The sequence below is a fragment of the Mirounga angustirostris genome, unplaced genomic scaffold (genome assembly GCF_029215605.1).
Source record: "Mirounga angustirostris isolate CCGP_5_RB_7025 unplaced genomic scaffold, mMirAng1.0.hap1 SCAF_5, whole genome shotgun sequence".
In the NCBI taxonomy this organism is placed as follows: domain Eukaryota; kingdom Metazoa; phylum Chordata; class Mammalia; order Carnivora; family Phocidae; genus Mirounga; species Mirounga angustirostris.
The window spans coordinates 14,689,859-14,713,920 of NW_026991713.1; the positions used below are offsets into that span (position 1 = coordinate 14,689,859).

General features: G+C 40.7%; 1 protein-coding gene across 13 annotated transcripts in view; it reads left to right on the forward strand.

Annotated features, from left to right (window-relative positions):
• Positions 1-24,062, forward strand: part of PRDM4 (PR/SET domain 4) — a 54,397-nt gene that overhangs the window by 11,916 nt on the left and 18,419 nt on the right. For 8 of the 13 annotated variants that reach the window (XR_010411356.1, XR_010411361.1, XR_006790557.3 and 5 more), the window contains exons 6-14: positions 1,795-1,944; positions 3,101-3,219; positions 4,409-4,494; positions 5,129-5,256; positions 5,903-6,217; positions 7,421-7,589; positions 13,763-15,346; positions 16,199-16,317; positions 17,120-17,853. Coding sequence is in view for 1 of the 13 variants with exons in the window: in XM_045872654.3 (XP_045728610.1) it covers positions 1,795-1,944; positions 3,101-3,219; positions 4,409-4,494; positions 5,129-5,256; positions 5,903-6,217; positions 7,421-7,589; positions 13,763-14,075 (1,280 nt within the window). In the remaining 12 variants the exon portion in view is untranslated. Of the gene's footprint in view, positions 1-1,794; positions 1,945-3,100; positions 3,220-4,408; positions 4,495-5,128; positions 5,257-5,902; positions 6,218-7,420; positions 7,590-13,762; positions 15,481-16,198; positions 16,318-17,119; positions 17,854-24,062 lie in introns of those variants that run through there. The other 5 variants (XR_010411363.1, XR_010411364.1, XR_010411365.1 and 2 more) reach the window with 5 other exon arrangements.

A 24,062-nucleotide genomic window follows, 5' to 3' on the forward strand; every position in this document is an offset into this window, starting at 1 on the left:
AGTTGGTTAAGCAACTGCCTTCGGCTCAGGTCATGATTCTGGAGTCCTGGGATCGAGTCCCACATCGAGTTCCCTGCTCAGCGGGGAGTCTGCTTCTCCCTCTGACCCTCCCCCTCTCATGCTCTCTGTCTCCTATTCTCTCTCTCAGATAAATAAATAAAATTAAAAAAAAAAAAGCATTGGAGGGCGCCTGGGTAGCTCAGTCGGTTAAGCGACTGCTTTCGGCTCAGGTCATGATCCTGGAGTCCCGGGATCGAGTCCCGCATCGGGCTCCCTGCTCGGCGGGGAGTCTGCTTCTCCCTCTGACCCTCCTCCCTCTCGTGCTCTCTGTCTCTCATTCTCTCTCGCAAATAAATAAATAAAATCTTTAAAAAAAAAAAAAAAAAAAAAGCATTGGAGAATGAGTTCTCACCAAGTGTAGGGGATCTCTAATCTGATCTTCAAAGAATTTTTAGTTAAGTAGTAGTTGAAGTAAGATATTATTTCTGCTTTGCCTAAATACGAAAACTTAACTGCTATTTTATGTCATTTAAGGAGAAATGTTTAATGATTGCTTAGGGAAAAAAACCACTTAGATGGCTGTGGTTCTGCAGTTGATGTACTCCCAACTATTTTGAGGACAAATTTGGAAGGTTTGAGCATAATCATTGACTGATAGTCATGTGTACTATTCCTTAACAGAAATAGAGCACAAGATTTATGAGAACGACACTCATGAGCTTGTAAAAGTGAAGTTACAGTAACCACAGAGAGCAATATATAAAGGCAGCACCCTTTCTGACAATGCAGAAAGAACATATGAACAGTAAGAAATTAAGAATTTTAAGCAAACGTGTCTGCAAGCACATGATTCTACCTATTGTCCCTAAGAGCACTTTTTTGCCAAATTTTTTTTGTCTTAAGAATCTCATCAAAACCTGGGTGACCGGTTTGTTTATAGTGAAGCAAAAGCGAACAGTGGTGCAGCTGTCTCTGCCTCTGTTGAACTATATTGTCATCTCTGTTTTGGCTTTGCGTGATGGCATTTCAACTCCCATTTCCTCATACAGTTTGGTAGAATTGGAATCTTGGGACTTTAGATACAATATCTAAAGGTATTATGTATTTACTTTAGGAAACAATGTACTTTATTCTTGAATTAATTTAGTGTTACTTTTTGATCAGTGTCTATGGACTGAATAGTAAAATTGTCCTGTGAGATTAAAAAAAAAAAAATCTTACTGGAGAGAGATGTCAGAGTGGGATATGTATCTTAGTGTAAGAAAGTGATTCTTTGGGGCGCCTGGGTGGCTCAGATGGTTAAGCGTCTGCCTTCAGCTTAGGTCATGATCCCAGGGTCCTGGGATCTATCCCCACATCGGACTCCTGGCTCAGCGGGGAGCCTGCTTCTCCCTCTCCTTCTGCCTCTCCCCCTGCTCATGCTTTCTCTCTCTCTGTGTGTCTCTGTGTCTCAAATGAATAAATAAAATCTATAAAAAAAAAAAAGTGATTCTTTGATCAGAGTATTTTTTTAAAGATTTTATTTATTTATTTGAGAGAGAACAAGCAGGGGGAGGAGCAGAGGGAGAGGGAGAGGCAGACTCCCGGCTGAGCACGGAGCCCCATGTGGGGCAGGATCATGACCTGAGCTTAATGCAGACGCTTAACCAACTGAGCCACCCAGGCGTCTTTTTTACTAGAATTTTGCTTCTTACTGGTTATACTTTAGTAATTAGCATTTAAATAAGAAAGCAGGTGGTACTTCAGGCTGCTTGAACTAACCCCATTTGTTTCTCTCAAATTTCCTATCCATAGGGTGCACTCTCTGTGACCGAGCCTATCCCTCAGACTGCCCCGATCACGGACCAGTGACTTTTGTTCCTGACACTCCAATAGAGAGCAGAGCGAGGCTTTCTCTCCCAAAGCAGCTTGTTCTCCGCCAGTCAGTTGTGGGAGCAGAAGTTGGTAAGAACCTTGGAACCATAAAAGCCTGTCAGTTCTCTTCCTTTGTAGGATAGAGTTGTAAAAGTGGATATGTATAATATAGTCATTATTTGGTTGATTCAGAAGTCAATTTACAGCTTAAGATTTATCCTTCTAGGAACATTTGTCCAGTGATAGCAATAAATCAAGTTGAAACTTTCTTGAGAAAGTTCCCCTTTCTTAGAATCAGAATTGTATAAAGGAAAGAATCGTGGCCTGAGTCTGAAGACTTTTATTCTTGGCTGTATCATTCTCTAACGATGATGACAAAGCATTTCTTGAAACTTAAATTTCTTTTATAAAACATGGAAAATTCATCACTGATAAACTTTTGTCACAAAAGATAGTTACATCGAATGTTCATAAATTGTTTAATACTCCTTAGGAAAAAGGAATAAGAAATATAGACTGCCAGAGTTTGGTTACCCATATTTGGATTTAAAATGGTTTCTGAGGGCGCCTGGGTGGCTCAGTTGGTTAAGCGACTGCCTTCGGCTCAGGTCATGATCCTGGAGTCCCGGGATCGAGTCCCACATCGGGCTCCTTGCTCAGCGAGGAGTCTGCTTCTCCCTCTGACCTTCCCCCCCTCATGCTCTCTCTCTCTCAAATAAATAAATAAAATCTTTAAAAAAAAAAAAAATGGTTTCTGAATTACTGTGCCATTTCTTTGAAAATATCAGTCTAGGTTCATTATTTTTTCAGCTGTAGTTTGGGTATGAGTCAGTTGAAAACGTTAAAACAGCTTCGATAATATGGAGCAGTGCTTTAAGCACAGATGGTTTTATAAGTTTGATTTATCTTGTAGTAATTGCTTTATATTTTTATAATTGGGTAATGTTCTCTAGTCTTTTTTATGTATTCCAAGATAACACTTGGAGGGACTTGGTTTGGTTCCTTATGTATAAGACCAGGTTTAGGGATTTCTGATACTGCTTATTCTGCATGTTTCTTCTGAGCCCCATTTAATCTCATTACATTTTTCATATTTATAGGATAGAACACAAAATACTTAGCTACCTCACAGGAGTGCTGGAATATCCGTAGTTCTTAGGTTCACTGAAGCTAAGCCACTCTCTCTTGTGTATCCTGTTAGATGCTTAAACCATTGATTGGGCAGTTAATATCTTTTCACTGACAGGTGTGTGGACTGGAGAAACCATTCCTGTGCGGACTTGCTTTGGGCCTCTCATTGGCCAACAGAGCCATTCCATGGAAGTAGCAGAATGGACAGACAAGGCAGTCAACCATATCTGGAAGGTCAGTGTTCATGAAACTTTTCTGTGGTTTCCGAATGTTTTTACTATAGTGAGGTAGTTAAAAGTGATGTAAAACAAAATTGGCCAAGACTCGTATGGTGCCATTCACCTGTCATTTATTTAATATTCCATCCTTTCTGTTCTTTGTAGCCAAATTATAATATTTAGCAAAACACCAGCTATGGAATTTAGAAAATAAACTGTTTTTAGTCTTCCTTTTGTTAGATAATCCAGTGATTCTTCATTTAAATTACTTGAGGCAGCTGAGGACATACATGGACTTTGTTTATATGATGAAAGTCTTATTTTGTAATCAACCAAAACATTCTTCAAATAGTTAGCTTGGGAAACAGTTCTGGGACTGGAAGCTAAGATAATTTCTCTAGTTTTCTTTTTTCTTTTTTTTCTTTTTTTAAGATTTTATTTATTTTTGAGAGAGAAAGAGCAAGTAAGCATAAGCAGGGGGGCGAGGCAGAAGGAGAGGGAGAAGCAGACTCCCCGCTGAGCAGGGAGCCAGATGCGGGGCTCAGTCCCAGGACCCTGGGATCATGACTTGAGCCAAAAGCAGACGCTTGACTGACTGAGCCACCCAGGTGCCCCGGATCATTTCTCTCGTTTTCTAATGGGAATCCTGGAAATGCAAGGTTTTGTCATAAACAGCTATTCCTTTAACATGTTTATATAGGTTCACTGTAGTCAATAGATTGGGAATGATGCCTGCAAAATTGAAGTGAGAGGAAAGTGGGTCTTGTGAACATTGGAAAGGTAAGGTGCTGCCAGCATTGAGGACATGCATTTTGGTATCCAAAAAGAATACAGAAGAACGCTAGGTCCATTGGAAAAAGACTGAGAAGAGATGGTTCTGTGACCTTAATGTCTGTGTAGTCACTCCTTGTCACCATGTGGTAGGTTTTTGTTTGTTTTTTCCAGTCAAGCCAAAATGTGAATAATGAAGAGCAAGGTCATTCTATACCTTGAGCACTAACTGTCTGTCTCCAGTAGTCTTTATTACATTGCTGGAAATGGGCCTGGGCGAAAAGACAAAAGTGTGAGAAGGCAACTGTGGAGTTCCACGCTGACTAGGGAAGCAGAGGCCTACTGCAGAGTAGACTGTTGGTTAGCCTAAATTCAGTAGCACTTTGTATTGCCTGTCTGTTCATTTGACATGTATGTTTGCCTTCTGTTGACAGATATACCACAATGGTGTCCTAGAATTCTGCATCATTACAACTGATGAAAATGAATGTAATTGGATGATGTTTGTGCGCAAAGCCAGGTAAGAGTAGTCTTGGGTGAAGACATAGTTAAGATTTGGATGTTTTTCAATAGGAAGCGTTGCATAAAATAGGGAAGAGCCAAAAATTCCGGATTATACTGATGTCTAAACATATGTTGAGGCCTAAGGCTTTTTACCTTCTTCACTCTAGTAGTTGTTGACTAATTAGGTGATTATAAATCAAAAGAGAAGAAGCTATATCCTTTTTTTAAATAAATAATTTTATTCAACCTACCAGCACAATAAGGAATGGTACAGTTATTGAATTTGCAAGTGGGTACCTGCTCTTTATATCCGCTGTTAGTCAACCCTCAGGCTGTTGTTGTAGTTAATTCTTATTCAGCTGTCTATCTCTGTGTCTTTGTCCTATTGCTTTTTTAAAACTTAATTTTATTTAATTTTCTTACTTCCTGTGATAAACTCTCTAGTGTTTCTGACTATTATAAAGGGCAATCAGCTGATGTACAGAAGTAAGAATTCTCTTTCTATGTCCCTCCTAATAGGATAGGGAATTAGAAAAATGACCCAAAGAAAATAGTTCTAAGTTTTCATGTAGAATTTTGCTTAGGGATAGGATATGTTTAGTATATATTTCAAAATTAATATGCTTGATCTATTAAATGTGATAACTTAGGAACCGGGAAGAGCAGAATTTGGTGGCTTATCCCCATGATGGAAAAATCTATTTCTGCACCTCACAAGATATCCCTCCTGAAAATGAACTGCTTTTTTATTATAGCCGGGATTATGCTCAGCAGATTGGTAAGTTACTATAAGACTTGTTTCTCCTGAATCTAGCATAGTAAAAACACCAAGGACCAGAAGTAGTTTTGGTAATGATTTATATGTTAGCTGAAGCAAATCACATACATTTGTATATATAAAAGCAGGGTATTAACGCCTATGTTAGAAGTGTTAAAATCTGTGAGGCTCTTCACAAGCTGAATGTTATCGATCAAGCAGTATTCTTATGAAAGGAACTTCTGCGTTAAGATTTTGATTTGGGGTATTTGAAGTTCCTGAGGCTGCTTTTTTGAGCCAGTACCATTGTAATTTAAGTTCATAAAAAAAAGGAAAGATCCTTTAATTGATTTAAACTTCATAGTCTTTTTCTTTGCACTGTGTCATGATGACAAGCGATGTTTAAGAGTTTATACTACACTTTTTTAACAAAAGTTTTTTGGTTAGGAAAGATGTATTAAAATCCAGTATTTACAAATGCTTCCTTTGTGCCTGGCACACTATGTGAGATGCTGGGAATAGAATATTAAACAAGACATTTTAGTTTTACAGGGAGTGGGCAAGATGGAAATTTTGGTAGAATAGAGAATTGTAAGCAACATTAATATCAAGAATGAATTTTTAAAATTTAAGTACGAGGAGACATTGAGTAATTTTTTTTTTGAAGGTGTTCCCGAACACCCAGATGTGCACCTCTGTAACTGTGGCAAGGAGTGCAATTCCTATACAGAGTTCAAAGCTCACCTTACCAGCCACATCCATAACCATCTTCATAGCCAGGGCCACAGCAGCAGCCATGGGCCAAGCCACAGCAAAGAAAGGAAGTGGAAGTGCTCAATGTGCCCCCAGGCTTTTATCTCTCCTTCCAAACTTCATGTCCACTTTATGGGTCACATGGGTATGAAGCCCCACAAGTGTGATTTCTGTAGCAAGGCTTTTAGTGATCCCAGCAACCTACGGACCCACCTCAAGATACATACAGGTAAGTTGTACTGGACCATCAAAATGGAATTTCGCAACAATTAGAAACTGCAGTAGTCAATTGCAGCTAGCTAGTCTTGTAGGTGGAGTTAAGATGTGAAAGTCTGGCTGACAGCAGGACTTCATTGGGTGATAAATCTTGGTGGGATAATTGCGCTTCCTCAGAGAGTGTTAGCTCCTGTTATTACAATGTTTCACATTCCAAATGCCCCAACCATAGTTTGAAGGTGACTGGGAAAATGGACTTCATCTGGAAGTTGATGCCTGTGTTTGGACTGAAAGCAAAGGGAATTCTATAGAAACACTCTGAGCCTCTCATTCCTAGTCACTGGCCAGAGCCAGTTTTCTTCCTATGAATATTGCCCAGTTCTGTCAAATTTTGTTTTTTTGAGTTTCCATTTACTAAACTCCATACAAGCCAACCCCTTTCTTTTAGCATGTATTTTTTATTTTTTATTTTTTTAAAGATTTTATTTATTTGACAGAGACACAGCGAGAGAGGGAACACAAGCAGGGGGAGTGGGAGAGGGAGAAGCAGGCTTCCCGCGGAGCAGGGAGCCCGATGCAGGGCTTGATCCCAGGACTCTGGGATCATGACCTGAGCTGAAGGCAGACGCTTAATGACTGAGCCACCCAGGCTCCCCAATTCATGAGGTCTTTTTTTTTTTTTTTAAAGATTTTTATTTATTTATTTGACAGAGAGATAGAGCAGGAACACAAGCAGGGGGAGTGGGAGAGGGAGAAGCAGGCTTCCCGCCGAGCAGGGAGCCTGATGTGGGACTCGATCCCAGGACCCTGGGATCATGACCTGAGCCGAAGGCAGATGCTTAACGACTGAGCCACCCAGGCGCCCTTCATGAGGTCTTTTAAACATAATGGGGTTAGGTTGGTTGCTAGGATTATAAGTAATGTCTTTTCAGATTTCATATCATGTGTCAGCTACAAACAGTAAAAAAATATGTATAGACATTTTGGTAAGTGGTCCTGGAAGGAGGTCAGATTTATTAGCTTCACTGGCCTTTGTTGCAGATTATAAATTCATTTTCTCTGACTGGTTCTAGGTAAATAGCCCTAGAAGCTGATGTTCCAGTTATCAGTTCTGTTTCATTCCTGCCTCTGCCACATACCCATACCTGTGTCTATTCATCTCGAGAATGCTAGTGATTATTTTATTCACAGTGTGGCAATTTGGGTTAATGTGCAGGTCAGAAGAACTACAGATGTACTTTGTGTGACAAGTCTTTCACCCAGAAGGCTCACCTAGAGTCGCACATGGTAATCCACACGGGCGAGAAGAATCTGAAGTGTGATTACTGTGACAAGTTGTTTATGCGGAGGCAGGACCTCAAGCAGCACGTGCTCATCCACACACAGTAAGTTACCCCACACCCCACATGCTCTTTAGGTGGTGAACTTGAGTGTTTTCAAGTGCTGACTCATTGTCTTCTACCTTGGTAGCTGCTTCCTGTGTTCACCTCACCAAGCAAAGGTTGGAAATCTAAGTTTTGGTTTTATCCTGGAAGATTTCACTTAGTTTGTTTCATTTTTCTTTTTAAGATTTTATTTATTCATTTAAGATACAGAGATAGAGAGCATGAGCAGGGGGAGAGGCAGAGGGAGAGGGAGAAGGAGAAGCAGGCTCCCCGCTGAGCCAGGAGCCCAATATGGGACTCGATCCCAGGACCCTGGGATCATGACCTGAGCTGAAGGCAGACGCTTAACCACCTGAGCCATCCAGGTGCCCCTGCTTCATCTTATTTTTCACTTCTCTCTGTATTTACTTTTTTCAACCCATAATCTCATTTAATTTAACAGATGTTTTTTAAGTACCTCCTCGATGCCCACCATTATGCCAAGTGGTGAAAATACAGAGGTGAAAGACATAGACCTTATCTTTAAAGAGCTTAGAGTCCAATAAGAGAGGCAGAACAGTAAAGCACGATCATACCACATTGCGGTTAGAGTAAACATTGGATCCTGAGAGGCTGTGGAAAGGGGTCACAGACCCGGCCAGGGTGTCCTGGAAAAGCTTCCTGGTAGTCTGAGCTAAGTATTAAAGAAGATGAATTAGAATTATTCAGGGAGGCAAAGAAGGGTAAAGGGGTGGGAATAGTACTCTAGACATATTTAGAAACACAGATACAAGGACTGTGGAACACAAGTGGTTCTTTACAGTTAGAGCGTAGTGTGCATGTGAGAATGATGGAGAGAGAGGCGGCAATGAAGTCATGAACCTTTTATCCAACTAGGAAAATTAAATTTCTTTCTGGAAATAATGGGAAGCCACTGAAGGATTTTACGTCCCCATGTAGCAGGCACTATGCTGGGTGTGTGTTTTAATTACAGTAAAAAAAACCACGTAACGTAAAAGTTACCGTCTTACCCGTTTTTAAATTTTATTTTATTTTTTTTAGAGTGGGGAGGTAGACGGGGAAGGGGCAAAGAGAGACTCTCAAGCAGGCCCCATGCCCAGTGCAGAGCCCAACACAGGGCTCGATCTCACAACCCTAAAATCATGACCTGAGATGAAATCAAGAGTCGGATGCTTAAACTGACGGAGCCACCCAGGAGCCTCACCATCTTAACCATTTTTTAAGTATACTGTTCAGTAATGTTAAGTGTATTCACACTCTTGTATAAATGTTGAAAGACTTTAAGGAAAAGGATGTCATGGTGAGATGTCCATTTTGTAAAGATTACTCTGGCAGTAGGACAGGATGATTGAAGGAGAAGATCAAATATTGCTCGACCCATTAAGAATTTATTGCATGAATCCAAGTGTAATTAAATGTCTGGGTTGTGTTAGTTAACGGTAGTGGTAAAGAGAAAAGAATAGATTCTGTGGGGGCGCCTGGCTGGCTCAGCCATTAAGCGTCTGCCTTCGGCTCAGGTCATGATCCCAGGGCCCTGCATTGGGCTCCCTGCTCCACAGGAAGCCTGCTTCTCCCTCTCCCACTCTCCCTTCTTGTGTTCTCTGTCTCACTATCTCTGTCAGATAAATAAATAAAATCTTAAAAAAAAAAAAAAGAATAGATTTTGTGGCCCTGAGCTTTTAGTAAATGTTAGAAGAGGGAGAAAACATTAGCTTATGTTATGGAGGTACTGTTTAGGAAGTCATGTTCAATGGAAACTTGATATTCTTTTTTTTTAAGATTTTTAAAAATATTTATTTGAGACAGAGGGGGCACAAGCAGGGGAAGTGGCAGAGGGAGAGGGAGAAGCAGGTTCCCCATTGAGCAGAGATCCTGACATGGGCTCGATCCCAGGACCCTGAGATCACGACTTGAGCCGAAAGATGTGTAACCGACTGAGCCACCCAGGTGCCCCGAAACTTGATATTCTTATTGTAAGGTTTAGTTAGGTACTTTGCTTTTGTATTAGCTCTTTTGTCTGATTCCTAATCAAGTGCAACCTGAGGGGTATCTGGGTGGCTCAGTTGGTTGAGGGTCAGACTCTGGGTTTCGACTCAGATGATGATCTCATGGGTCGTGGGATCAAGCCTCATGTGCAGCTCCGCTCTCAGTGGGGAGTCTGCTTCTCTGCTTCTCACTCTCCCTCAGCCCCTCCCCCTGCTCACGTATGCCCTCCCCCCATGTCAAATAAGTAAGTAAATAAATCTTTTTGAAAATGCAACCTGAAACACTAAAACATCCAAGAAGTTTGGATCTACATTTGTAATTCTCAGAATGACTTTTTAAAAAACAAAGTCTTCATGAAGTAGTTTCATTATTAGTGTGAAATTTTAGAAATTAGACATGCGAATTATCAAATACTATATAGAATTATACATCGTTAGAGCTGAAAGAGATTTCTCAGATCATTTAGTCCAGCTGCTTATGCTAGTCAGCTTGAGCTGCCGTAACAAAATACCTTCTAGAGACTGGAAATCCACAGTCGGGGTGCTAGAATGGTTGGGTTCTCCTGAGAACCTTCTTCCTGGCTTGTAGATAGCTATCTTCCTGCTGTGTCCCCACATGGGGTGGGGGAGAGCAGATGAGCTCTGGTCTGTCTGCCTTTTCTTCTGACACTTACCCATTATGGGGGGTCCAATCTTCATGACCTCATCTAAATCCGATTACCTCCCATAGGTTCCATCTCCAAATACCATAACCTTGTGGTTTAGGTCTACAACAAATGAATTTATTGGAGGATAGGGCACACAAGCATTCAACCTATAGCACTGCTCATAATAATCACTAGGAAAATGTGAAAAACAGTTGGTGCCAGGGTCCTACCTCCAGGGATTCTAATTTAGCTGGTAAGGGGTAGAGCCCTGGCCTTGGTAATTTTTAAAGGCTCGCCAAGTGACTCTGATGTCCAGCCAGTGTTGAGAGCTACTGAGTTCATCCAAATGAAAGGCTTCTTTCCACAGTGTCTCTGGCAAGTGATACTATGGTTTGTTCTAGAATACCACACAACTGATTTATTTAGTTTTCAGGAAAAGTTTTGCTTGAATCAGCTTATGTCAGCCTCTCTCCATTCACTCTATACACACCTGCCTCTGGAATGATACATGTAGGTTTAATATATCTTTAAACTCCTTTGTACTTATGATTGCAGTCATGTTCCCTTTAAGCCTTCTTTTCATCAGGCTTAATGTCCCTAATTTCTGCAGCTTTCCCTCTTATCACCTGGTTTCAGATTTGTTACCCAGAAGTGAAGACAGTGTTCTGGATATGAACTGTTCTGTGCTTATTTATTTATTTTTTTTAAAGATTTTATTTATTTATTTGTCAGAGAGAGAGACAGTGAGAGAGGGAACACAAGCAGGGGAAGTGGAGAGGAAGAAGCAGGCTTCCCGCCGAGCAGGGAGCCCGATGCGGGGCTCGATCCCAGGACTCTGGGATCATGACCTGAGCCGAAGGCAGACGCTTAACCGACTGAGCCACCCAGGCGCCCCATGTTCTGTGCTTATTATTATTACTAAATGGAGTTATTTTCTTCCTTGACCTTGACTTTCTCTGCATTTGCTTTTTCTGTAGCCATTTCACAGCATAATGCAATATAAATTATTTTGAGGTTAGTGGTATAACTATTTGTCTCCACTGGGTTTGAGACTTGGCTTAATCAGGTATTCACCAATGAAAACAATTCTCTTAAGTGAGGATCTGGACTCTTTGTCACAATGATGAAACATAATAACCCTCTTTGCCAAACTTCCATGGGATAAAAAGTTTTTAGACCATCCAAGCTTTAACCTAATTTGTAAGTCATTCGTAATTAAGCACTACTCAAAGTGTTTTTTTAAAGATTTACTTATTTATTTTAGAGAAGCAGAGAGAGAGTGTGTGTGTGCACAGGCATGGTGGGGAGGGACAGAGGGGTAGAGGAGAGAGAGAGAAGAGAGAGAATCTCAAGCAGACTCCCGCTGAACATGGAGCCTCATGCAGGGCTTGATCCCATGACCATGAGATCATGACCTGAGCCAAAATCAAGAGTCGAATGCTTAACCAACTGAGCCACCCAGGTGCCCTCACTCAAAATATTTTTGAATGAGACACTAAATTTCCTGTGGAGATCATTGGTAAAATTTTTAGATGTTTGTATTTTTTACCTTTAGACATTTCAAAATGGTTGTAGTAGTATTGGAATTCATTTTGTTTATCTGCTTAGAAAAAAGCTAGCTACAGTCCTAAAGCCAAATGCAGGAGGAGTTTCTGTCCCATAGTTTGAGGAGAGTGTGAGGCATGTGGCAGAGATTGACTTTGCACCCTCCTCAGAAAGAGCAACTTGAGAGCAGGAGCAGGGACGCTTACCACCTAGGTCATCTCCTTAGTCCCATGGCTTTTTAGATACCATTTTTATGATTTATATCTCCAGCCTTATATATCTAACCATTCACTCAACATCTCTCAGTTCTGGATGTCCACTAAGGTAACTCAAACCTGGTATATCCAAAACTCAGCTCCTTTTTTTTTTTTTTTTTAAAGATTTTATTTATTTATTTGACAGCGAGAGAGGGAACACAAGCAGGGGCAGAGGGACAGGGAGAAGCAGGCTTCCTGCGGAGAAGGGAGTCCGATGGTGGGGTTCGATCCCAGGACCCTGGGACCATGACCTGAGCCGAAGGCAGACACTTAACCCAGGCACCCCCAAAACTCAGCTCTTACTATTACCCCCCACAAACTTGATTTTCCCCCAGTGTTCACCAGCTCAGTCTTCCATTCTTCATTCAGCTTTATCTAGTCCAGACCGCCAGCATCTTTCGTTTGGATCATCTCAGTAGTCTTCCAGCCAGCCTCTCTGCTCCTTTTCTACCCAGACATGCATATACAGGCACTGTATTCTGTCGTAGTAACTGGAGTGATCCATTTAAGACATAAGTCAGACTGTGTTTGTCTCTGCTCATAATTCCCCCATGGCTTCCCATCATACTTGGGTGAGAAGGTTTTTACCATAGTGTGGAAGTCCCTTCATGATATGGTAGTGGTATGTGGCTGCTTCTCCCACTTCGTCTTTATTATTTTTCCCCTCATGTTCTGCTTTAGCCACATTGCTGCCCCCCGGCCCCCATGAGACTCCAGCATACTAAACACACTCCCGTCTCAGGACCTTTGCCCTGAGCTGCCTGTGCCTAGACATCTTCCACCCTAGACATCTTCCTGTCTTCCTCCCTCACTGCATTCAGGTTTTTGCTCAAAAATGTTGTCATCTCAGAATGGCCTTCCTTGACTATCTTATCTAAAATAGAACTCTATCACTCTTACCTGGCTTCATTTTTTTTTTTCATAGTACTTTTTACTATTTGATATGATGTTACATATTTTTTGTTTATGATGTAACTCCTCTGTTAGAACATAAGCTCCGTGAAAGCAGGGGCTTAGTTTTCCACATCCTGTAGCTCCACAGGTTCCCCCAGTGCCCTCTTCTGCTGGGAGAAGGTGGTAGAAATGCTAAGGAGGCCAGACTTCAGAACTTCTCACTGTATCCTACCACTTCTTCAAGGATTTTAATCTCCTTTTATTTGTTTTGCATATTGAGCCTTTAAGACGTAGGGTTCAGCTGCTCAAAAAAAGAGTTAAAAAAAAATTCCTGGTCTACATGATTTTTTAGGTTTTTTTCCAGCTCTAAAATGTCTAAGCCAGGGTTACTCAAACCTTGACACATGACATTTTGAACTGGGTAATTTTTTGTTATATGGGATACCATTAATACCATAGTGAGATCTCATTATGTATTGGCCAGATGGCATGAATGTTCAAATTTGAATCTTCCAGTTGTTGAGAATGTGGGGCAACAGGAACTCCCAAGTGGCTGTTGATGGGCATGTATATTAATACTACCACATTGGAGGGGCACCTGGCTGGCTCAGTTGGTAGAGCATGCAACTCTTGATTTCAGCTCAGGTCTTGATCTCAAGGGTCGTGAGTTCAAGCCCTGGCGTTGGGCTCCATGCTGGGCATGGAGCCTACTTTAAAAAAAAAAAAGTCTGATTCTAGATGGGTAGAGCTCCTCTGACAAAGACCTGAGGTTGTGAAGAATAAGTGTGTGCCTCAGTTGTCATTTGTAACCCCAAATCAAATGTTTTTTCTTGTGTTCCTCTCAGAGAACGCCAGATCAAGTGTCCCAAGTGTGATAAGCTGTTCTTGAGAACAAATCACTTGAAGAAACATCTCAATTCTCACGAAGGAAAACGGGATTATGTCTGTGAAAAATGTACAAAGGCTTATCTTACCAAATACCATCTCACCCGCCACCTGAAAACCTGCAAAGGTCCTACCTCCAGCTCATCAGCACAAGAGGAGGAAGAAGATGACGACTCAGAGGAGGAAGAACTAGCAGACTCTGTGGGGACAGAAGACTGTCGGATTAACAGTGCTGTGTATTCAGCAGATGAGTCTCTCTCGGCACATAAATAAAAGCCAACTATTTTGGATGGAAAACGCAAAAGGGAAAAACATATACAACCAGTTATCCACTACAGTGGTTTTTATATAAAATGGTTTCTGATTTTCTTCCAGCCAACAGTCAAAGACTGAATGGGAATGGATAAAGCACTTAGAGAACAGTATCCTAATGAGAACACTTTAGAACAGATTGGGAAAAGAGAGCAGGTAAACTCTTTTTAAGTGGTGTATGGGGAGGAAAGTGTCAGCTTTTGAAGCCCGCTCCGTATTTACAGGATAAACTAGGTGATGCATTTATACCTGAGTCAAAGCTGTCTTCCACCCAGACAAATCAGATTTATTTTAAATTCTTCCATTGTTCCATTTTCCTCCTGGCCCTATGATGTGGTAGCATGCCAAACTTGGTCCCTGCCTCACAGTCATCCCGATTGCTGATTGTGGTTCTGGTGTGTTTTATGTAGACTGTTGTGACTTAAGTCATCCCAGAATGGATTGGAACACAGCAGTGTAAGCTTGTTGCTTTGACTTCAGCTGACAGGTTTAAAGCACCACCTGCCTTAATCTCTCTTGGCTACTTGGGAGTTTAGGGTAGATCTTGCTTCCCAAAATTTCAGCAGAAGCCTAGAGGGCAGATAAAAAAGGACCAGCCAGGCAACAGGCAATGTTGGAGAAAAGAAAAGGAGAGACATCGCCCACTGTCCAAAAAAACTAGGTTTGATGGAAGCCAGGTTGAGACACCTGTTACTAACAGTTCCTTAGAGATCTGTGTAGGTTTAGACATGTCTCTCTCTGTCTCCAGTAAAGCCTCTAGCCTCTAGACAAAGGGGAGCTGGAGGTGTAGTGAGTCAAATAATGCCCGCTGGATTATCTCCTGACAGCAAACACATGAGGACTCAGCTGACAGAGTGGTACCTCGGACCGTGGCAGGAAGGAGGGAATGATCCTTTATATCTGGCTTATCCTGCGAGAAAGAACAAGACACCATTAAAATGGTGCCAACTCGGAATGACAAATGATTTCAAACACATTGGTGCATTTGCAAGGTTAGACCTTCTCAGTTGTCTCTGGTGAAGGATCTCATCAGTTCAACATGGTGGGTGTCGCGGATTTCAAAGGTATAGAAGGCTTGATGGTCACCACGTGGTTGTGTTTTCAGGGTCCCAGCTTAGTTCATTCATCCATCCATCTGGTCTTTCACCTGATCTCACATGTATATCCTGCTTTCAGCAAGAAGCAGACACATCCTGGAGATGAAGGTTGATGGAACATGCTCCTGCTCTAAGGTGCAGCCTCTGGGCTGGAGTAGAGCGGACTCTGGTGGGAGGGTTTTGCTGCTAATGTATTTATGGAATGAATGTATTTCATTCAAATCTGTATTCCTCTAGGAAGGATTAAAATAAAAACCTTTTTTAAAATACAGGCTTCCCCTCGTAATCTCATTTTGTGGAAGAAGAATGAGTCATTTAGGGAAAGATTAGGTATAGCTTGGTTTTGTTTTCTATGGTTAGAAGTGGAGAAAGTATTTTCTAAGTAGCATAACTTTGGGATAATATTGTAATGTATTTCTGCATAGCAGTGGTTAAATGAACTATGCTTCCTGTGTTTCCCATTCTCATCTCCAGCCCTCGTCCTCCCTAAGGGAGTGCCTTTACTCTGCTGCCTTCTTGGAGAACTTCAGTAGGTGTACAGTTGAGGGATTGGGTGAGGTGGTGGTGGTTAGAGCTGGCTGCTGATACTGGGTCATGAAGCCTCTGTTAGACGGCGCTGGTGGGACTGGGGCAGCTCCAAAGAGCCTTTTGCCAAAGGCATCCTGGTGGCAGGCCACCTCTGTCCCAGGAAACTGGTGGTGCTGAACTACCAGCTCCCTCTCTCCCTCCATCTCACTAGCTCATGCTGGGTTAAATGCCTTCATTTCCCAGCTCCAGTTGAGATGCCATCCACGATTGTTAGCCTCGTAGGAAAACAGGAAGCCTAGGAAACAGTTTGAGAATGTACCTGTTGCTTATTTATAACTCTCTCTTCCATGTTTGACTTCTTAGACTTAAATGGCACATTTTAAGTCATTCCCAGGAAATGAATCAGCTGGTAACTGCCCCTTTGCCAAGAGTTTACTCAGCCGTCTGTACCTATTGCAGGTGGCCTCATCTACTGCTGCTGTGGGATCAGTCTGTTGGGTAAAGAGTCACACTGAGAGGCAGGACATGAGTTGTGGAGTCCTGCTGAATGTCTGCAATCTGGGCTTCATTGCATGATGGTTTGTATCCTTAGCCAGGTTTTGTGTACTCTTTATACCTCTGTTAACTATAAAAAGAGAATAATAAGAGTTCGCATTTATAATACTGTTTGATGTTAGTTAATACATGTAAAGGGCTACCACAGTGCCCCACATACAGTAAACAGTATTAGCTAATCGTCTTCAGTTTTAAATTAGCCCAGCAGAGATTTCTAGCCTTAAGAAGTCTGTAGGTGACCCAAGGAGCCCCAGGTTGTACTAATACAAGTAAAAGACTCATTATTTGAGTTTTCAGGGCCAAGCCTAGAAGCTAGTTTGCAGTTTTCTTGTAGTTTAGTATATGATGCTTGGTGTTTCCTTCCTTAAAAGGTGAGTTGTTCATAACCTTGTGTGTGCTGAGCTGAGGTCCTCACCACATCAAAGGGCAAAGAGGTAATAGGAGTTAGAGTCTCCTTCAGCCTTTTCAGCACGTTGGCCTATATACACACTTCCTAGTAAACACTCCTTCAACTGTCTTGAGGAACATAAGCAAGCCAGAAGCTGTCAGCCTGTCATCAGGTGTGTGAACTTGCAGCATCTGATCACCAGAGCTGCATCGTAGGGTCAAACACTGCAAAATGACCTATCTTCAGGTATACAAGTGATTATTGTCTGTTAGGAGTTGAATTGTGTTCCCCCCCAATTCATATATGTGGAAATTCTAACCCCTAGTACCTCAGAATGTGAGCATATTTGGAGATGACGTCTTCAAAGAAGTTGATTGAGTTAAAAATGAGTTCCTTCATCTGTCTGACTGGTCTAATAAGAGGAAATTTGGACACAGGGTGAAGATCGCTCATCTGTAAGACAAGGAAAGAGGCCTCAGAGGAAACAACTCTGCTGATACCTTGATCTCAGACTTCTGGTCTCCAGAACTGTGAGAAAACTAATTTCTATTGGTTAAGTCACCCAATCTGTGGTACTTTGTTGTGACAGTCCTGGCAAGCTCAACACTGTCCAACTGAAGGTGGCATCTTTATGATGATTGCTTAATGAGGAGCGGCTTCCAGAGTAGTGATTATAATTGTAACCTTAGCTTTACAAATTCTCGTGAGCAACGAAAATGGCAGGAACCATTCATAAGGGTATGTATTGTCACTGGCAGATATCTGTGCTTCTGAAAGGGATAGAATAATTTCTCAACTAGGTTTTTGTTCCTTCATTTTTCTTGCATATACACACTTGAGAGTCATGAAGTGCCCCCAGGCCTGTGTAGTCCTCAGACAAGGACAAAACTTTCTTCTCAAAAACGTTCTAAGTGCCGTCCCAGTTTAAGGCATTAAAAAAAAAGTGGCTGGGACTCTGCCCCTGCCCTCTGGAAACAAAATCTTGCAGAGACCTGGCTGTGCAGCTGGATCACCTAAGGAGCTAAGAAGCGTCAGATGTCCACGTCAGCCCCAGGCCTACTGACAAGTCTCCTGGGCCCAGATGATCCTGAAGCAGTCCACTGGAGTCTTGTGTTGGAGACCACATAAGATAGAGATGCAGACGTCTATATCTAACGCAAGCAAGACCGTGGTGAGTGTTACAGGTATAAAATATTAAAATCCAGGAGCAAGAGTGGAAAAGTCCTAAGAGAAGACTAGTAAAGAAAAGTGGGGAAGACTAACCTGGATCTAAGTTGTAATAAAGTGAAGATGGGGCAATGCATTCCAGATAGAGGACTAAAAATTTTAGAATATCTGGTTTACCAAATCGATAGCTGCTTTTTGGTTATTTTTAATTACAATGATGCTGTTTACTTGTGGCAGGCATTGTTCTTCTAAATGCTTTATAAATAACATTTAAGCTGCATAGTTGACCTGTGACCTGTGATTATCCCGACTTTACATAAGAAGAGGCTGAGGTACAGAGCGTTAAGTAAGTGGCACACAGTTACCCGGCTAGCTGAGCAGCCTGTGCCTCACCAGCCAAGCTTTACTGATTTTTCAGTAGTGGCCCAGTTAAATTTGGGATCTCATCATGGCATATATCCATTACACATCTTTAAAGGAAATCACAAGATCTAAGCTATTCCATTAGACAAAACATATTTAGAGGCGTGAATTAGGGACCTCCTGACGAGTATGCCTTGGTTTTTGTGTTCTCTGCTCTGTGGCAGCACGTCCCCTGCCCTTCTGTACCACTGCATCCTTGCTGAGGCACAGGCTGGAGATGGCTTTGTTTGGGGACAAACATCAAGGTCAGTTTACAGCCACAGTAAGAGAAAATCACTTAAGGAAAAAGGTAGTGATGTTGGGAAAGTTGGTCAATAGACAACTTCCAGCCCTTCTTAGCTAACGTGGTCTAGGGCATTTTTAACACATTTACTTGCACATACAGCCTGGAATAATAGTAGTATATTTTAGTTTAATGTTTATTTAGTCCTTCTGGAGCATTATAAAAGTAGGTTTTATCTCATTTTATAGATGGTGAAAACAAAGTTCAGAAAAATTAAGATTTTCTACATATCAGTGATTTGCTGCCTGGTAGCACTTCTTAAAATGTATATATTTCAGGGTGCTTTGTTGTGGCTCAGTCAGTTAAGTGTCCAACTCTTGATCTTGGCTCAGGTCATGATCTCAGAGTGGTGAGGTCAAGCCCCATGTTGGGTTCTCTTTCATGTTAATCTGATGATGTGACACCTCTTTTCAGGGTACATTAAACTGCTACCTGTAATAGTTGCATGTTTGCCCTGGGGTGGTGAAATGCATTTTTAGAAACGGAGAACACCTTTGTGGGCTGTTGCACTTCATTGGTTTAGAGAACTGGCACTCAGCTATGAAAGATGAATTATTCAAAAGTGTGGGAGATGACAGTACTCTATTATGGAATTTTTCAAGATGCCTGACCCAGATACGCTGCAGCAAAAAGAAAGTGAGCCAGGCTCTTTTGCATCTGAAATTCCAAAAATGCAAATAGTGTTTCAGTATATACTCTCTTTGGGAAGGGAACATGTTAGACTTTAAGGGTGGTAAGGAGAGAGGTACATATGTAAAGAAAAGCAATGGCTTGTGACTCAGAGATCCAATTTCAAGCTTCTAAAAAGGAAAAAAAGAAAGAAAAAGGTATGTATACCATCCTAGTCCTTTCTTACGGGTGTGTGGTTTGGGCAAAGGACTACATCAGTGTTTTTAACAGTGTAGGTGGAAGAAATCTAAGTGTCCCCCAAAAGGGCAGTGTTGAATACATTATGGCACATCCATACAAAGCAATGCAATACTGCTATCAATAAGAATGAGGTAATCCATATGTTAACATGGAATTATCTCCAAAACATATGAAGTGAAAAAGCATGTTGTCTGACCTATTATCTATATCTATATGATATAGTAACCTGAATTGTACAAAGAAGATACTATAGATTGTCAATTTCCTTTATACTTCCCTGTATTACAGAGTCTGGAAAGGTAAAACCTGCTTCCCAGACTCCTTTAGACCTAAGATTCAAAAAAAAAAAAAATCAAAGTTCTCTGATCAGATGCACTTGTATGAGATTTTGATTCAGAATTGAGTTATGTGGGGAGAGCAGCAAGGCCTGAGGCATCTATTCTTCTGAAGGCTTGGATCTTACCAAGGGTGATGTGATTTTGGAGCTAATGGCTCTGATGGATGGAGGTTTTCTGATGTGGCAGGTAGCTTCTTGATGATAAAAACAGCAGCTGTGCCTTGCAATTTCACTTCTGCAGTTAGGGGATTGGGAGTCATTTCTAGAATTCAGCCTACAATCCATTTCAGGCCTTTTCAGTGATATTAAGTGTTTGCGATACTGCTTAATAAATTCCTTTTGCCTAAACTAGATCGAGGAGATTCTGTTGTCTGAAAATAGAAATGCTGATCAAGTAATTGGTATCAGAAATATTGTAGGAAACATATCCTCAAGGAAATGTGATATCTTAGTTTAGTTATATGACCTGGCTGGGTTTCAAGGCAGAATGGGACACAGAATTGTACTGGAACCTGGGTTAGAGCTTCACCTTTGATCATTTGCAATGAAATATACCCTTATCAATAAATTCAGCTTGATCTAAACTATGTTTGTCTTCCCCTGGCTAGCATCCTCAGCGTTGTTTTTGTTTGTTTGTTTTTTGGGTGTTTTTTTTTTTTTTAACATATATTCCTCAAGAGTTATGAAATTCTTGTCACTCTGTTAAACCTTCTTCTCCAGAGTTTGGCTTTGGAATTACAGAGAATTTGAGGGTTGGGCTTAGTCAGGGGTCAGAGGCAGTAAGAGGTATAGAAGTATCTCTCTAATGAGAATTGGAATTTTATTTTGGTGTAGTCATTAGAGGTTATTCAAGAAAGTCAACCATCCTCATTAGATTAAGGGGAGGAGGAGCTGCTTCTGTTGACAAGGGAAACTTTGGGTGCTTGGAGTTATTGGAATTCTCTCAAGTATCACCATTCCATCTTTCAGGTTTGTACTCCCTCCCCCCCCCCCCCCCCCGCCCAATATAATAATTCTCATTTAAGAAATCTGTTGAAACTGTGAGTTCAACCTGTGTTGTAAACCAGTAACCCATAGGATCAGACTCTGCTTCTGGTTTATCACTGCATCAGCCAACGGCCACAAGAGGGAAGATAGGATTCAGGACAGTCATGGAGAATCCCTGGTTCTTGGACCTAGCTTATATGTCTCTTAGGCAGTTGGATAGGAATAGTGCCTCGCTATTAAGGTTTTCCATTTTTTCTTGTATCAGTTCTGGCAAGTTGCGCTTTTCCAGGAATTTGTCCATTTTGTAAACATACTCAAATTTAGTCGCTTAAAGTTGTTCTATATTTTATCAATGTCTATAGCATCTGTAATGTCCCCTTTTTGGCTCCTGATGTTGATAAGGTGTGTGTTTTTTTATGATTAGTACTGCTCCTAGGTTTATCAGTTTTCTTAGCATCCTAAAGAATCAATTTTTTGCTTTGATCAGATCATTTTCTGTATTGTATGTTTGTTTCCTATGACATTAAATTCTACCTTAATTCCTTCTGTGTACATTTTTGGGTTTAAATTGCTGTTCTTTTTCTTACAATGGCTACTTAAATAACAACTTTTTTTTCTTTTCTAATAGACATTTAAGACTATAAATCATCTTTTCGATACAATTATACTTACATCCTATGAGATTTTATAAGCCTGTTGTTCATTATCATTCAGTTAAAAATATTTTCTAATTTCTGCTGTGCTTTCTCCTTTGACCCTTGAATTATTTATAAATGAATTCCTTAATTTCCAAGTTTTCAGGAGTTTTCTAATTTCTTTTTGAATTGATTTCTAGCTTAATTCCATGATGATCAAAGAACATACTCTGAATAGTTTCAGTTCTTTAAAAAAATAAATAAAATTTGTTGATATTTGCTTCATGGCCCTGTATCAGGTCAATTTTGGAAAATGTTCCATGTATATTTGAAAGGAACGCATATTCTGTTATTTTGGGGTACAGTGTTCTATGAATAACAAGTCAACTTGATAATCAAGTCAAACTCAATAATAAACTTGATAGTTAAGTCAACTTGATAATTACAAGTCAAATTGATAATCAGCTTACTGTAATTTTTGTCTCCTTATATAAGTTATCAAGAAAGGTATATTAAATTCTCCCACTCCAGGGGCGCCTGGATGGCTCAGTCGTTAAGTGCCTGCCTTCGGCGTGGGTCATGATCCCAGGGTCCTGGGATCAAATCTCCCGCTCCCCCCTGCTTGTGTTCCCTCTCTAGCTGTCTCTCTCTCTGTGTCAAGTAAATAAATAAAATTTTTAAAAAATAAAATAAATTCTCCTACTCTGTACATTTGTCTGTTTCTCCTTTTAGTTCTGTCATTTTTGTTTTATTTTAAAGCTGTGTTTCTGAATGTTTAAAAATTTAGAAATGTATCTTATGGGATCAATCCTTTTATTGTTATAAGAAGGGTGGTATCTTTGGGGCACCTGGGTGGCTCAGTTGGTTAAGTGTCTGCCTTTGGCTCAGGTCATGATCTCGGGGTCCTGGGATCAAGCCTTGCATCAGGCTCCCTGCTTAGTGAGGAGTCTGCTTCTCCCTCCCCCTCTGATCCTTCCTCCTGCTTGTGCTCCCTCTCTCTCAAATAACTAAATAAAATCCTAAAAAAAAAGGCTGCTGTCTTTATGATGTGTCTTTCCTTTTTTTTGTTTTAAGATTTTATTTATTTATTTGATAGCGAGAGAGGGAACACAAGGAGGGGGCGTGGGAGAGGAGGAAGCAGGCTTCCCGCTGAGCAGCGAGCCCGATGTGGGGCTTGATCCCAGGACCCTGGGATCATGACCTGAGCTGAAGGCAGACGCTTAACCAACTGAGCCACCCAGGTGCCCCGTGTGTCTTTCCTTTAAATAAAGTCTATTTTGATAATAAAATAGCTGTACCACATTAATTTTGGTACTTACATAATATATATTCTTCTACGCTTTTACTTTATTTTTTTAAATTATTTTTATTTTTTTAAAGATTTTATTTATTTATTTGACAGAGAGAGACACAGCAAGAGAGGGAACACAAAGAGGGGGGCAGGAGAGGGAGAAGCAGGCTTCCCACTGAGCAGGGAGCCCGATGCGGGACTCCATCCCAGGACCCTGGGATCGTGACCTGAGCTTAAGGCAGACGCTTAACGACTGAGCCACCCAGGTGCCCCTCTTTTACTTTTTAAATTAAGTTTTTAATTTTAATTCTAGTATAATGTACAGTATTATATCAGTTTCAAGTGTACAATATAGTGATTCAACAATTATCTACAACACCCAGTGCTCATCACAAGTGCATTTCTTCATTCCCATCACCTGTTTCACCCATCCCCCCACCCATCTCCCCTCTGATAACCATCAGTTTGTTCTCTATAGTTAAGAGTCTGTTTTTTGGCTTATCTCTTTTTTACTTTGTTCTTTTGTTTCTTAAATTCTACATATGAGTGAAATCATATGGTATTTGTCTTTCTCTGACTTATTTTGCTTAACACTGTACTCTCTAGCACCATCCATGTTGGTTGATTTTATTATTTTTTGGCAAGATTTTATTATTTTTTTATTGCTGAATGATACTCCATTGTGTGTGTGTGTATCATATATATGTATCACGTCTTCTTCATCCATTCATCTATTGATGGACACTTGGGCTGCTTCCATTATTTGGCTATTGTAAGTAATGTTGCAGTAAACATAGGGGTGCATGTAACCCCTTGAATTAGTATTTTTGTATTTTGGGGGTAAATACCCAGTACTGTGATTACTGGACTATAGGGAGTTCTATTTTGGAAGTTTTCCTTTTTCTTCTATTCTTTGGGATAGTTTGAGGAGAGTAGGTATTAACTCTTCTTTAAATATTTGGTAAATTCACCTGTGAAGCCCTCTGGTCCTAGATTTTTTTTGTTGGGAGTTTTTCGATTACTGATTCAATTTCATTGCTGGTAATCTGTTCAAATATTCTATTTCTTCCTGCTTCAATTTTGGTATGTTATATGTTTCTAGAAATTTATCCATTTCTTCTAGATTATCCAGTTTGTTGGAATATAGTTTTTCATAATATTCCCTTACAATTGTTTGTATTTCTGTAGTGTTAGTTGTTATTTCTCCTCTTTCACTTGTGATTTTATTTATTTGGGTCCTCTCTCTCTCTCTCTCTGATGAGTCTGGCTAGAAGTTTATCAATTTTATTTGAAAAGAACCAGCTCTTAGTTTCATTGATCTATTGTTTTTGGTTTTGTTTTTTTGTTTTTTTTGTCTTGTTTTTTGTTTTTATTTTTTAGTTTCTAT